Source organism: Manihot esculenta, chromosome 7 (genome assembly GCF_001659605.2).
Source record: "Manihot esculenta cultivar AM560-2 chromosome 7, M.esculenta_v8, whole genome shotgun sequence".
NCBI classification, from domain to species: domain Eukaryota; kingdom Viridiplantae; phylum Streptophyta; class Magnoliopsida; order Malpighiales; family Euphorbiaceae; genus Manihot; species Manihot esculenta.
This window is the reverse complement of record NC_035167.2, coordinates 6,316,721-6,333,387: the sequence shown is the minus strand read 5'-3', so window position 1 is coordinate 6,333,387 and position 16,667 is coordinate 6,316,721. Positions and strand designations below refer to the sequence as shown.

At 35.4% G+C, this 16,667-nt stretch overlaps 1 protein-coding gene across 2 annotated transcripts in view; it reads right to left on the bottom strand.

Moving 5' to 3' along the window:
- Positions 1-16,667, bottom strand: part of LOC110618927 (serine/threonine-protein kinase TOR) — a 54,494-nt gene that overhangs the window by 21,384 nt on the left and 16,443 nt on the right. For both annotated transcript variants that reach the window (XM_043958574.1, XM_043958575.1), the window contains exons 16-27: positions 16,366-16,496; positions 15,785-15,887; positions 15,525-15,707; positions 15,363-15,455; positions 15,205-15,240; positions 11,917-12,015; positions 11,736-11,834; positions 11,426-11,588; positions 7,769-7,893; positions 7,109-7,161; positions 2,391-2,514; positions 2,104-2,289 (exon numbers count right to left, since the gene is read on the bottom strand). In XM_043958574.1, the coding sequence (XP_043814509.1) occupies positions 2,104-2,289; positions 2,391-2,514; positions 7,109-7,161; positions 7,769-7,893; positions 11,426-11,588; positions 11,736-11,834; positions 11,917-12,015; positions 15,205-15,240; positions 15,363-15,455; positions 15,525-15,707; positions 15,785-15,887; positions 16,366-16,496 (1,395 nt within the window). The remainder of the gene's footprint in view (positions 1-2,103; positions 2,290-2,390; positions 2,515-7,108; positions 7,162-7,768; positions 7,894-11,425; positions 11,589-11,735; positions 11,835-11,916; positions 12,016-15,204; positions 15,241-15,362; positions 15,456-15,524; positions 15,708-15,784; positions 15,888-16,365; positions 16,497-16,667) is intronic.

Below are 16,667 nucleotides of genomic sequence, written 5' to 3'. Positions count from 1 at the left end.
TTCCATCAAGTTTTATGGGACTAATTTGCAAGGAAGGATTATCAGAGTTAGGAATCGAGACCCTTTTACCTTCTGCCATAGTAAAGATCTATGAACCCTGAAAGAATATGAGGTACCCAAGGTTGTACACACAAGAGAGCCCAATTGATTCACCAAAAAGACCGGGTAACAGCACGGGAAGGCCGGAAGATGGTCGGAATTGTCGCCGGAGTGATCGGAGCGGCGAAGCAGTGACAGACGGTGGGTCACGCGCCAGGAAGCGCCGGGTCACGCGCCGGGAAGAGGTGGCGCGTGAGCCTCACGCGCAAGCTTTTCCGGCGTCGGAGCAGGTCGGTCGGCCGGCGGCAGTCCGGCGGTTCTTCTGGTGCCGGCGGTGAGAGAGTGAAGGGCTCCTAAATGGGTTAGTACCAAAAAAGTAAATCTAGGGTTTTGAAACCCTAAAGAGGAAAAATTGAATTTGAACCCAAAAAATCAGGAAAAAGGCTCTGATACCATGAAGATTTTTGGGAAAATTTTGAGTATTCTTGTATTTCACTCTTGATTTGTACAATATGTCTACATGGCTATTTATACACAAAGAATCATATCTAAACAGGAAGCAAATAATCAAATAATAATTACAGAGATAATTAAGGATCCTAATCAAATCAAATCAAATCTCTAGAATCAATTAGGATTAGCAAATAAGTCAACAATTTTCTTCGAGCAATTACAAAATAATGCCTTGCATAAAGTTACAGGATTTTGATTGGACTTCTTTCCATTTTTTTTCTTTAGCATATTTTGATTGTTGATCACTCATTATTCATTATGTTGAGCAATTTATTGGATTATAATTTTTTGACAAACTTTTACAGTTATTATTTTCTTTGTTATTAATTGGAATCCATTGTCGAATGATTCATGCGATTGTGTTTTTGAAAATTTTAAGAAGATAGCAATTACGCGAGAACTTGTACCTATATCGTGTTAAGTATAAAAATTGGCAAGACCTATCTACCTGCCAACTTACATGGTTGATTGATATGTTTGAGATCAATAGGTTATAGGTCCTCCAATAAGATGGAAAGAAGGTTAACTCCATAGGGATCTCTATGAGATCCTCTGATGGTTAAAGTTAGAAAATTGGAAGGAGATACAATAGACTCTTGCTCTTTGAAAGAGCCTTTATGGCCTTTCAAATTCTCCAAGTAAGACGAGAGTGAATTCTCAAAAAAAAAAAATGTTGCGTTGTTTGGCTGGTTAGAGAGGTAGTATGCTCGTTTGAAAGAATGGTGATTGAGACAAGTGGCATTCTCAAGTTGGTAGAGTATAAATAGTCATAGAGACATCAAATGGTTAGCATGGGGATGTTGATTGAGATGCTTGCTTCATTTGTTGTGGAGTACATCACATCAGCAGTCAACAAACTGTCTACCTCATATGCTGGTAACAATTTGGAAATCAATTACCTTTTGCACTGGTACAAGTAGGAATCTTTAGCCATTAGTTAGTTATTGTTTGTTGAGTGGGTTGATTTGAGGAGCTCTCAAATCACAACTTTCAATGTCTTTGACAAATCAGTTATTGAAGACACATGTCATCGTCCCATAAATCAGATTTTTTTTTCCATATCATTGAGGAAGAAGCGACAAACCAATGAACCAAATAGAAAATTGTTTTACATCTTATGTTGCATTCTATTTTTAAAATAAAATTGCAATAGCAGAAAATGGACATTTGAGTTTGAATTTAATATACTAGCAGCTGCTTTAACATTTCCCTTCCATAAGTCATACAAAGGCCAAACAGCTCACATTGATGATGATAATTCTTTTTAAAAAGTCATGCCAAAGGAGACGCTCAAAATTTGAAAAAGTTATTAAACAAAACCATGCAATAGAATCCATTTTGATGAAATTATTAGCAAATACTGTGAAAATATATGTCAAGTTTGGCAGGCTAGTTATATAACTTGGCACAAAAGAGCTTATGCTAGCAACCTAGCATTTTCCTCAAGACCACCATGAATTAGCAGCTTATGCATGTAGACACTTAAGTTATACATGGCTAGCAAAAAAAGTCCCTGAACATACACCAAAAGAACAAACGTAATAAAGTTACCTGATGACCTCGAAGTTGTCTTTGCAAGTCAGTCCCATCCTCATAAGGGTCATTGTCCATATCATTTAATGGGTCACTGATAACCTCCACTGGGATTCTTCGGCTCAACCTTTGAGCAGCTGTGCTCCCCAGGATTAGAGGTTCACGTTTTCGCAAGCGTCCTTCAATTTCTTCAAATTCTTTATGCTGGAGACAAAAATGACATACTCAATGTGCAGTATAAAACAAAAAATCCTTTATTACTTCTAATTAATAATACAATATGATAATAATTGAGGTAAATTGACCCGTAATCGATGCTTCAACAGAAGTTTGTGAATTGATGGGATGAAAATGGTGAAATCCTCCCCAAGAGCATGTGCTAAACAACAAAGTGCATCAACAGCATCTTTCCTTATCTCATCATTCTTCCTGTAAATTAGAAATTACTGTTATAAGTTATAGAAAGTAAATATGTTAATATAGGAAGTAAATATTGATAGATTGGTCAGTTGCTTAATCCTAGGGATTGTATAATCATAGACTTGATTTTCCTTCCTATTTAGATACCCTCTCTCATGTATAAATAGATTGTAATCTTTATTGTGAAATACAACAAATATTATCATTCTACATGGTATCAGAGCCTTTCTCGTAGAGATTTAATTTTTCTCTCCCGTCAAAGTTTTTTTAAGAAAAAAACAAAAAAAAAAAAAGAAAAATTTTTTTTGGAGACTTAGGGCTCTGTTTATTTGGGTTACCCATAACGGGTAATATTTGGATCTCACCATCGCTGGAGCCGCCACATCGTTCCCTTGTCAGATCTGAGGTTTATTTGCCGTTCGGATTTTGGGGGAGGTGTTTTTATCGGTACTGTTCATCGGACTGTTCACGGGTACTGTTCATCGGTACTGTTCACGAGTACTGTTCATAGACAATGTTCACGTGGTACTGTTCACGTGGTACTGTTCACGTGGTACTGTTCACGCCGGGTACTGTTTTCTGATTCTGTGTTTCTTTTGTTGCTGTCGTTTTGGGTTTGTTGTCATGGTTGAAGTGAAAACCACCACCGTAACTGATGTGATTCCTATGATGACTAAAATCACGGAACACAAATTGAATGGATCTTCCAATCAAGGAATTTTGATATCTGCAAATGAGTATGCACAATTCGTCCAATACTAGGCATCTCTAAAATCCTCTAATTCCTCCTCTATCACTGCAATTGCCGAGTCAGGTAACTCTACTACATGTCTTGTGTCTTCATCCTCAAAATGGGTTATTGATTCTGGTGCTACCGATCATATGTCAGGTAATTCTACCCTTTTGTCCAATCTTGAGTCTCGTACATCGCCTTCTTATGTTACTCTTGCTGATGGCACTAAATCTTCTGTCATTGGTTCTGGTCATGTCAACTTAACCCCTTCTCTTTCTGTATCCTCTGTGTTATGTCTCCCTAAGTTCGCATTTAATTTGCTTTCCGTTAGTAAACTCACTCGTGCATTGAATTGTTGTGTCTCATTCTTTCCTGATCACTGTATTTTTCAGGATCTTTCGACGAAGCAGATTATTGGTAGAGGGAGTGAGTCAGAGGGTCTTTACGTCTTGGATCAGCAACTACCTCGATCTCCTCAATCTCTGGTATGCTCCACGCGTTTAACACCTTTTGATGTTCATTGTCGTTTGGGGCATCCTTCTCTCTCAGTTTTAAAGAAGTTATATCCACAGTTTCATTCTTTGTCTACTCTAGATTGTGAGTCTTGTCAATTTGCCAAACATCATCGTTTACCTACACTGCCTCGAGTCAATAAACGGGCTTCGTCTCCCTTTGAGTTAGTACATTCAGATGTTTGGGGTCCTTGTCCTGTTGTGTCTAAGTCTGGCTTTAAGTATTTTGTTACTTTTGTTGATGATTTCTCTCGTACTACTTGGTTATTTTTAATGAAGAGTCGTTCAGAATTATTTTCTGTTTTTTGTGCATTTTATACTGAAATCCAAACCCAATTCAATACTTCCATCCGTATATTGCAAAGTGATAATGCTAAAGAGTATCTCTCTGGGGAATTTCAATCTTATTTGTTACAAAAAGGGATTCCTCATCAGTCATCTTGTGTTGCCACTCCTTCACAAAATGGAGTTGCTAAAAGAAAAAATCGACATCTTCTTGAAGTAGCCAGAGCTCTCTTATTCCAAATGAAGGTACCTAAATGTTTTTGGGCTGATGCTGTATCCACTGCTTGTTTTTTGATCAATCGCATGCCTTCCTCCATCCTTCATGGTGATATCCCTTATAACATTTTGTTTCCCACTAAATCTTTGTTTCCTATTGAGCCACGTATGTTTGGTTGTACATGTTTTGTTCGTGATGTTCGTCCACAGGTTACTAAATTGGATCCTAAATCACTCAAATGTGTCTTCCTTGGCTACTCTCGACGTCAGAAAGGGTATCGTTGTTTTTCTCCTGATCTGAATCGGTATCTTGTGTCTGCGGATGTAACATTCTTTGAGTCCACTCCATTTTTTCCGCCATCATCTATTTATAGCACCGAGGGGGAGGAAGATGACCTCTTGTTATACACTGTTCGCTCTTTGTCTCCTCAGACTACTCCTACACCTTTCGCTCATGTGCCAGGTCGCCCTCCCATCTTTCATGTGTATTCCAGACGCTTAGAGGACTCTGACTCCGTTCCGCTACCTGCTTCTTCGTCGACAGATCCTGCTCCCACTGATCCTTCACCGTCTGATTTGGATTTGCCCATTGCTCTTCGCAAAGGTAAACGTACTTGCACTTATCCTATTTCATCTTGTGTCTCTTATGATCAATTATCCTCATCTTCTCGTTGTTTTGTCACTGCTTTAGATTCTATTTCAATTTCCAAAACTGTTATTGAGGCTTTGTCCCATCCTGGTTGGCGTGCTGCAATGGAAGAGGAAATGATGGCCCTTGACACTAATGGTACTTGGGAGTTGATGCCCTTGCCCCCAGGAAAGCGGGCTATTGGGTGCAAATGGGTGTTTGCAGTAAAAGTAAACCCTGATGGATCTATTGCTCGCCTCAAGGCCCGTTTAGTGGCCAAAGGTTATGCACAAACTTATGGAGTTGACTATTCTGATACATTCTCTCCAGTTGCCAAGCTCGCATCTGTCCGATTGTTTATTTCCTTGGCGGCTACTCATGATTGGCCCTTGCATCAACTGGATATTAAAAATGCTTTTCTTCATGGTGATCTTCAGGAGGAGGTTTATATTGAGCAACCACCTGGTTTTGTTGCTCAGGGGGAGTCAGGTAAGGTTTGTAGACTTCGAAAATCCCTTTATGGCTTGAAACAGAGTCCTCAAGCATGGTTTGGCAGGTTTAGTGAGGTGGTCCAACAGTTTGGAATGAAAATGAGTAAGTGTGATCACTCAGTGTTTTATAGAAATTCTGATAGTGGAGTAATTCTGCTTGTAGTATATGTGGATGATATCGTTATTACAGGAAGTGATATTGCTGGCATCACATCCCTAAAAGAATTTCTTAAAACACAGTTTCATACAAAGGATTTGGGTTCCTTGAAATATTTCTTGGGAATTGAAGTTATGCGGTGTAAGAAAGGCATCTTCTTATCTCAAAGAAAATATGTTCTTGATTTGTTGGCAGAAACAGCAAAATTGGGTGCTAAGCCTTGTAGTACCCCAATGACCCCTAACCTTCAACTTACCACAGAAGACAGTGAGCCATTTGCAGATCCTGGAAGGTACAGAAGATTAGTTGGTAAGCTGAATTATTTGACTGTGACTCGTCCTGATATTGCATATTCAGTGAGTGTGGTAAGTCAGTTTATGTCCTCTCCTACTGTTGCCCAGTGGGATGCTCTGGGACAGATTCTTTGTTACCTTAAAGGGGCCCCAGGGCGAGGCCTATTCTATGGTAACCATGGGCACTCAAATATTGAATGCTTTTCTGATGCTGATTGGGCAGGCTCGAAAGTTGATAGGAGGTCAACTACTGGGTATTGTGTTTTTGTGGGAGGTAACTTGGTCTCATGGAAAAGTAAGAAGCAAAATGTGGTCTCCCGTTCTAATGCTGAATCCGAATATCGAGCCATGGCACAAGCCGTTTGTGAAATCTTGTGGGTACGTCAACTGTTGGAAGAAGTTGGGTTTTCAAATTCGGTGCCTGCTAAGTTGTGGTGTGATAATCAAGCAGCTATCCACATTGCCTCTAATCCAGTATTTCACGAGAGGACCAAACACATCGAGATTGATTGTCATTTTGTTCGTGAAAAGGTTCAACAAAAGATAATATCAACAGAACATATCCGAACTGGAGAACAATTAGGAGATATTTTCACTAAAGCTCTAAATGGGACTCGAGTCGATTATATATGTAACAAGTTGGGCATGATTAACATTTATGATCCAACTTGAGGGGGAGTGTTATAAGTATAGAAAGTAAATATGTTAATATAGGAAGTAAATATTGATAGATGGGTCAGTTGCTTAATCCTAGGGATTGTATAATCATAGACTTGATTTTCCTTCCTATTTAGATACCCTCTCTCATGTATAAATAGATTGTAATCTCTATTGTGAAATACAACAAATATTATCATTCTACAAATACATCTAAAGAATCAGAAGGCAAATGAATAAAAATAAAAATGGAAAGAGTTGGAGAGTAAGAGATGCTAAAATTGAATCAGAGGTTCCATCATCATCTTAAAGAATTTAATAGATTAGCTTATACAAACTATCAAAATATAAAACCACAAAGTTATCAACAAAACATATGTAATAAGCAAGAAAGATTTCAAAGTCAGAAAGGAAATATCATTTTTTGTGTCTTTTAGGTTGAAAAGGAGGACAAGAAAAAAAATATTCAATTAAACAAAAGATAACTATACCTTTCCTTTGTGTTTGTTCTTGGATAAGAGTATTTCCAAGTCTAAGAAATCAGATATATATATATATATAAACAAACAAGAAACAACAAACAAACCAAAGAAGTATATTTTCTTGACATGAAAGGGAAGCAGAGACCCACCCATCCAAAACCAGCTTCAGGTGATGCACAAGAGCAGAAATATGACCAGTAACCTGATGAAAAAACAACAACATATGCAAGAACAATTATCGTCGGTTACATAAGCATGAAAGTGCACATTTGTTTGCTTTTTCGTTAAATACTGCACATGGGTTACGTATGTGGTATTATAAAGACTTGGACAATCCTCTCCCATTGATCTAGGTTTTTGGAGCAGAGTTAACTCCAAGTCCATTTTCTTAATATGGTACTAGAGACTCTCATTAATATTGAGCCTCCCATAAGTGTCTGATGCTCCAAGTGTTTAGCCCTAAGCATGAAGGGTGTCTTAAACTCCTACATTGGTTAGGTATGTCAGTAATGTGCTGCTTATAAAGACTTGAGCAAGCCTCTTCTTGAGCTACCTTTTCCAAGTTCATTTTCTTAATATTTTTATTTATTTTTTTCTTCTTTTAATGCAGAAATGGATAATAACTGCCCCTACAATATGACAAATACGCCACATGATGACTGGATCTTTTGATCAAATGCAAAGCGATGGTTACAGTTGTATAGTCATTAACAACACAGGCCAATCTTGTTAAAAGCAGGGGAAGAAAATAAGATAAAACCAAAAAGACTATAGAAAAGAACATTTGAAAAGTGGAAAAAGCCAGGCACCTGCACACGAGGTATCAATCTTGTCAATGTTTTGATAGCAGCACGTCTTATATCCACAGAAGCATCCACTTTAAACAATCGAATGAGTGCAGGAAGAAGTAGATGCATATGCTCATCCAATGTCCCTACAATGTTTTGTGAAGAGAAATGATTTCAAGTGTTGCAATTATACAAAGACTGAAAGTATAAGGCTTTCCAAATAATTTGAGCATCAACTTTTTTTTTCCATTCTATTAGTTATTTCATAGATAAATAAATAAGAATATAAGATAAAATTCTACACAATTGAGAACATTAGTTGGTTGACATAATTTTCCTTATAAACCTATCAGAATCAGTGGCTACATGTTCAAGCATCCTAAATTTATTCTCCTATACATTTATTGGAGTTTTAAGATAGACCCTCCACCAAAGATCAAAGCACAACTTGCGTTCCCACATAGTGCAGGAGCATCCAAATCAAATTAGCATTCAAATTTATCCTCTCTTTTTTTCCTTTTTTCCTCCTTTGTTTAGGATTCCTAGTGTTTTCTTCTTTATTTAGAATTCTATTTAGTTGGAATACTTTCAGTCTAAGACTAGGATTTGTCCTATCTAGCATCAATAGGACAGCAACAGTCGATTTTATGTATTGTATTGTACTTTTTCAATTTAGAATTCTAATTCTAAGGTTTTCTTTAAATCTAATTACTTTTGTGTTGTTCCAACCACAGTCACCCCATTCAGCCCTATTTGCTGAGATCTAATCGCCCTAAACTCTTCTTTATGTCACCACGTAAAATGGCACAACATTGTCCCTTACATGTGAATTATACCTTACATGAACAAGTGAGCTTATTTTGGAGAAGGAAACCAATGCTTTGATTGGTTATGGCTTACTATATTAAGCCATGTTATATTAGAAAACTAGATGAGTCATGAGATTATAGGGACCTATAAAAGACAGCAAAAGTTTATTATTCTCCGTATGTACTCTCTTACTTTCCACATTCTCTAATTAATAAACGTCTCTTTAGTTTTCTAGGAGATTATAAAAAGTAACATACAAATGTTTATTCCATATACAGTCACACGATTCATCACGTATGTCTACATACTCATTTTTGTGCAAGTGTGTACTTGCACAGTTTGATGGGTAGGGGGCCCAAAGATGAAGATCTTTAATTCGAAAAGGGCAGATATGAGCAATGATTCTTTCAACTCATAATAACTAGTTCCGAAGAGACAGAAATGGAAAAATAAAGAACAAACAATAGCTAACAAAGTGTGAAAGTGATCATTAAAGGTAAAATGATCATTTCTAGACAGTTAATTTATGCAAATTTTGGGATATCCTTTAGGGTTTATTGTCAACCAAAGTTAGGGCTTTGTTCCTGGTATTGATGGAATTGGAGACCTTGAGATTTTAGGGCCAATTAGTGGATATGGATACAGTTTGTGCAACTGATTAGGGCTTTGTTCTAACCCTCCATGGCACATCCTTGTAGACCTAGATGGGAAGATAAGCCTGGCAGTTTTGGTTCAAAGAGAGGCCTAAGGTTAGGGTTCAAGACCAGTTAGATTTCTAAAATTTGATTTCGGACTGGTAAACTTTCAGGCCTTTAAATGACCTAAATCATTTAATTATTGGGCATTTTAATTCTAGTTTCTGGAGGCTGATCTAGTGATTCACTGTTGGCCTTTTTAAATTAGAAGAAATCATATTGTAAGAGGGAGAGGAGCAAATCTAACTTGGCTACGGTTTGCTATAAAAAATCTGAGAGCTGGATTTGTTTAGCAACATGACTTGACCTACATCAAGTGTTCGTTGATGTTAGCATAAAAGTTCATCTCAGTTTTAGCATGATCCGTAGATCAGTTTCGAATTTTGCAAGCACATAATGCATTGTTGAGTTAAATCATGTACAGTTCGATTATGGCACCACTTATAAAATCCTTAGAGATTCAGGTAAATTACTATTAAGTCCAGGTATTTATCAATTTTAACTACTTAGTCTTATTTATTAAAAACAAGTAAAATATCCTTGTATGTTGCAAAATCAAACTCCTTAATCTTTCTATCGAAAAAAAAAAGGTCAAATCAACTTGTTAACCTCGAGTATTATATTATTTAGTCCCTGCAAACTTTCTGATTATTTAGTCTCTATACTTCTAATTACCCTTTTAGTTTCCTTGACCACGACTAAAATAAATTAACCGATTCTTTTACAGAAACATAACAAAATGACTAAAGAGTTTTGATATGCACAAGACAAGGACATTTAATCAAATTTTTAAATAATAGAGACTAAATTTAAATTTGACAAAATACAAGGACCCAAAATTCACCCTAGAACTTCAAGCAATGGAACTGCTGAAATGAAGATCAAAAGCAGTGAAGGAGTCACAAGCAACGAGATTGAAGGCAAACTGAAATGTAATAGGATTGGGGTTTTGAAAGTTTGTTGCAATTGTAATCCTAATCACCTCGGCCTCTTTAAATTCTCATTTCCACTTCCCTTTCTATTATTGTGCTAGGCCTCTTTAAACTTGTAATGCATATAACACCCCATTTTACAAATGAATCTGCCTAGATTAGATTTATTTTGCATTTTAACTTTCATTTGGATAGAAATATGCTCAAGACAGAATCCTATTTTTTCAAACATGTAACTTAGAAACACAATTATTAGGGAAAGAATATAGTCAAAGCTAACTCAAATAGGTAGAAATGTGACATATAGGATAGTAATTCTTTAATTTTTCATTCTTAACAAGTTCTGTAGTTTTATTTCTACTTCCTAACGGCATGTTTAATGGTTGTCCCAAATGATTACGTGTATGCAATTTATTTAAATAAAGGGGGTGACCAGACTTCAATTCCAACAGAAAAACCCAAACCAAATCAATTTAATTTCAAACTTAGTTCAATTCAGTCTTATATTTTTAAAAATTTGATCTATTTGTTGATTCTCTACAAAAAAAACAAAAAAAAAAAAGAACCTAACCAAACCAAATAAATTATTTTTTTAATTAATTGTTAAGAGGTCTAAACAAGAGCAACAAACAGAAAATATAACAGAAATTAATTCAGAAATGAGCACAAGATAAACCTCAAAAAAAAAAAAGAGAAAAGTCCAATAGGAAGACCAAACTGATAATCAAACCAACTCAAGCCAGTTAGGCTCAGTTCAATCAATTTTCTTCCCAACTCATTTTGGTGTTGTCTGCAGATATAATTACGGTGTTCTGATTTTCCAAATAGAACTGACTAGTGCTCACCCCCATTTGAATATATTTCTATGATTAAAAAGATTAGCAACAAAACATTAAGACAAGCCTAATGACATGATGAATAGAGGACAGTTTAATTGCACAAGTTATAACTAGTAAACTCGAGCAAAAAGGACGCCTAACAACTTGGTTTCTAGGTACCCACTATCCTGAGCCTACTGCATTTTATTTATGGATAGTGGATCCCTGCAAAGGGCATATGCCATTGTCTTGGTCATTTCCCAAGTGGAACCTCTGTCAACCCTCTGCCTTCCTGGCGTATTCCAAATAGTGCTAGACTAGATTGGGACTGAATATGCTTCCGCTCGCAGTATGTTTTTACATAAATCAGATTCCAGTATTAATGCTAAATAAAGGCACATACATTATCAGTAGAGTACTAACCACCAAAAACTTCAAGTGTATGTAGTATGTCCAGAACGTAGGTGTAATCATTACACCGTTCAGCATCACTTAAAACCTGAATACAACATGGAAGAATAACTGGAAGATGTGTTCTAAACTCATCATTGAGAGCTAAACAAAGCTGCTCCACAAGATGCAGAACCTGTTACGAAAAAAGAGTGCAAGAGAAAGTAATGATTAGGACAACTATAATCATGAAAGGTCATCTTACAGATAACCTTTAGTTTATTCTACCAGAAAAGAGAAGGGAGAGGAGGGGGGGGGGGGGGGGGGGGGGGATTCAACTTACTGGAAATCCACGACCAGGACGATTACTAGCAGGCAAACTAAAGGATGACCATAATTCAGACACTAGAGAAAGCAATTCCGGAAGATATTTTCGAATATGCTGCACGGCACATTAGAACTCCATAAATCATAACCTCCAAAAAGGCTATACACAAATAGGAATTTTGTTAAATTTAATTCACCTGGCGCACTATGGACACCAGAGTTCCCAACTTCCATGTTATAAAATCCCTAAGATGATCATCACATGTGCGGACCGTGTGAAAAAGATCGGGCAAAACCTACCCAAAAAAAAAAGATAAATAGAGCCCACATTTTAACATCAAGAATGTATCATATCTCAACAAAGTATCTAACAAGATCATAAATCAAACAAGCGTAAACTGGTAATCCAGCATCATATGCATGAAATCCGGAACATGGCTTCAAATTATTGTTGCATTCTCAATCAGTGTTATGGTCACGGTAAAAAAGTATCCAAGTAGACCACAGCAAAGATCAAACAGTTATGAACGTTGTAGAGAAGAAAGTTTCCTTTTCACTTAGTTCCTGGGTGATGGGACTTGGGACAGAGAATTACTCTAACATACTGGTTTACTAGAGTCTGAATATTTAATACTTTTAATGAGTTTACAGCTCCTATTTCAAAGTAAAAAACCATATACCATCATAACTTGTACATTTTAAGGAAACTGAAAAGAAACAACAACTATGCATTGATTCATACTAGCTGGGATCAGCTACATAGATCATTTGTTACCATTAAGCTCTGCTTGAAAACAATTTCACATCAATATTCCAAAATTTTAAATATTTTACCATTTTATTTTCCTCTTCCCTTCCTACTCCTTTGATCACTAACATATCACACTTATATATTTGGGCATTTGATATTCTACATGGGACATGACCAAACAATCTTCTCTCATTTTATCCCAATTGTCACTACATGCACTCTTTGGCAAATGTGACCATTCTTAAGCTTATCCATTATCATAATACCACTCTTAATCTTATCTAATACCAAATATCCATCTTAACGTTGCATTTCTACTACATTCATCTTGTGCATATGTTGTACCTTAAATACTCAACAGGGATGTGCAGGGTTCTTAGAGGTTCCAAACTGAACTGAAGAATCATATGGGAACCAAAAAAAAATATTGTAGGAACCAAACCGAACGTATTTAGCTGTTTGGTTTTGATTCTGGTTCTTCATCAAGATTCGTATTGAAAAACTGATCTTACGGATATGTTTGTTTAATGATTTTAGTGATATTATGGTTCCACCATATAGTTTTAACAATATCTTTTATATACTATATAGTTCCAATATACTCTTACATATTTATATGCAATAAAAATATGTGAATAAAAAATATATTTTTTTACCAAAATTATATGATAAGAATTCAAATCCTAAATTTATAGCGTTACATAAAATAAAGCAGTACACTATAATAAGTAGGGAAATAAGCAAAATAAGCTATTCGTGAGATGTTCAAGATTCAACTTGATAAAGACTAGTTCATTGCATGAGTGTCTATGCATGTATGTGTGTATATATACTCTCTTTGCTTACTTTTGTATTTAATATTGTCTACCTACTTTCATAAATTAAATTATTCAAATAATATTAACTCTCTCTATTAACTATTAAATAGTTATTACAATATTATAAAATAATCATATGTTCTAGTTAGTTAATAAAGATTTCTAACTATATAATTTACCAAATTTATATATATAATCTCCTTATTAATAGAATCTATAGCAATAGAATATAAATTAAAAAGATCAACTATATAGTTATACATAAATATTTGTTACTTCAACCAAAAATTTGTTAATTACTTTTTAGTTTTTAAATTATATAAGTGAATCACATATTAGTTATATAATAAACTTTTAAATATTGATTACAAATGTATCTTCTGATTCAAACATTATATAATTGATAACTATATATAAAATAATATTATATTCTAATTGAGAATCATATTAATATAATTTTTATATTAATATTAATGATATCATTATTTAAATGTCAATATTATTATTGTTTTCATGTTAATTATTTACTATTTTAAAATAAACATAAAAATATTGTAATTTTATGTGCAATAATACAAATTTTTGAACTAAAATTGAAGTTAAAATAGAACCGAAGTAAGAACCAAAATCGAACTGAAACTGTTCTAAATTCTGGTTTGAAGTCTGGTTCCCAAAAACCTAAAAATCAAAGAACGGGAGGTTTGGTCCGGTTCTTAGTTAGAACCATACCAAAACTAGAACCGAACGGCAATCGCCACTAATACTCAATTTTTCACTCCCATACAACATATTTGACCTAACCACAGATCTATAGGATTTACCTTTCCCTTTATCAGAGATCATGCGATCAAATAGCACAGCCATCATACTCCTCTATTTCATCCATCCTCTTTTGAGCCTATAAGTTATATCCTCATATGTTACTCCGATCTACTAGATGACAAAACCTAAATACATGAATTGGTTGCATTTTGACAACATATTCACTTCCCCTTTGTTCCTTCTAAACTCAGAATGCATATATTTCATCTTACTTATATTAACCTAAAGCCCTTTTTTTTGAGAATCCCTCTCCACAACTCCAATTTTTTGTTAATCCCTTTGTAATTAGAGTTCAGTATAGCTGTGTGGCCATAGCATCTATAATTTTTTTAAAAAAAAACCATTAGAGAACAGTCACACGTAACAGCCATTTTTGAGTTCCATGATCTGAAAAAACATTTAAGTTTTTGATAGACTTTCAAATTGAAAGACATCTCACCTTTGCAATAAAAGCAGAATAGCATAACTAATAACTTAAAGTAGGCATTGCAACAACTTGCAAAGTAGCAGGATGGACTTTTCATACAAATAATACTAATGCAACACCATGGTATAAAGAAATTCTTTAAAGAAACAAAAGCATGCATACATATAAATACAGCAAGAGAAAAAGAAGGTGGGCTTACTTCACGTTTGACTTGATAAATCATATTATTATAAACAACTTAAGAATTCAAGTAGTTATTGAAACAAGTAGCAAAACCAACATGATGAACTTTCCATAACAAGTTAGCATTGAGATTCGACAGAGGCAAGCAACAGCATGGCATATAGAAAATGTTTTAACATAAACATGCATAATTGGGTTCATGTCATGCATACAAGGTGTTGAGAACAGCTAGAGAGATGAGATGGGATCGGATCAGATCATGAGCAGGATCAGACATAATATTTATCCCAAAAATAAACAACCAACCTTACAGCAGAAAAAAGAACAAATAAGGCAGGGAGGAGAAAGGAATGAGCATATCACGTGATATTTTATCCTTGGCAAGTATACAACCAAATCTCCCGAACAACGAGAATAGAAAAAAAAGGTGGGAAGGAGGGGGGAGGGGGAACAAGTAGAGCTGAGAATTAATATGTAAACTAACCTTTGGTAAATATGGAACACAACCAAGGCCCATTGACTAACCTCGCAGAGATAAAAAAATAATAATAATAATTAAAAGGGCAAGAAGATCATAAACACAATGAATCTCTCATCGAAAAATGTAAAGAAACGGAACAGCATCATTTCATGTTCACTTACCTTAAATATAAACATAAGGGATCCTACCACCTTTTGGTGGTAACTAGCAAGTGAAGGATCTCTAAGAATTCGCATGAGAGAATTGATAGCAACCTAAATACATCAACAAATTATTATTACAATCAAGAGTGGAAAAATGATGAATGCAATTTTAAGTACTACCGTGGAATAATAATCTTCCGATGTAGCAAAAGATGGCCATAGGTCCAACGGTAGCTCATCCACTGACGGAATGTGCTGGCCAGAATCACTAGCTGCACGAACAACCTCTCCATGTGATCCAGGCAAGTTTTGTTGGTTTCGCTTATGTGCATGGGGATCCAAAGCTCCCATGATACCAAGAACCTGGTAAAGCCCAAGAAAAATCTTGCATCAAACACATCAAGGATATTTTCCAACCAATTTAGTTGGTGTGCAACTACCTTTAGCACTTCGCGTCTAGTGGACCACATTAGCTCACCATTCAACAATTTAAGAAGTAAGCCAAGTAACTGTGGATACTCATTGTAAGGAGTTATGACATACCTGTCATTGACAAAGATGAAGAATCACTTAAAATAATGTGATGAAAGGACCAATATATGTAATAACAAATGTTTCTAGAAACAATCACAAAGAACACTTTCCTACAATCATAAGAAATTCTAACTGTTTCTTAGAAATTCATCACCCTCCAACTTTGGACGAATAATTGGAATTATTAGGTTTTGACAATCTTTCCATAAAACAATAGAGACCTTAAACTAAGACCCTAACCGCCAGATCAGAGTCAATAGGATGCAGGGCATGCAAGTAGCTCACTGGGGAAAAAGTGTAAAACAGTAAATAACAAGGATTGACACAAATAACCAATCTTTATTGGAAAAAAAAGGGAAATTTAAAAGAAAGCTCACATCTTCATCGAACAGCATTGCACTTGCATTATTAATCGCAAATCAGGAGGTATAGAAATAATAAAACATTGATCCTGATCTGAAAGCAACATGACAAACATGGTACATACCCAGTACTCTGAACAACTTGACCAAGAGTTGCTACAGCAACCTCACGTTTTGTAGCTGCTGCTCCGTCCAGTAAAGCTTCAACAATCAAAGGCATAAGTTCTGGAATGTATTGCCTCATAGCAAAACCACCCTAAATAAGCAACATAAATCAACTAACGAATACACCATACTGTAATGAGCAAAGAAAAGACATACCATTAAAAAACTTCAAGGAAACAGTAATAATTGAAAGGCATATACAGATACTAGTTTAGATCCTAGCTAGGAGATTGAATAGACTTTCTCCAACAGCATGGATATA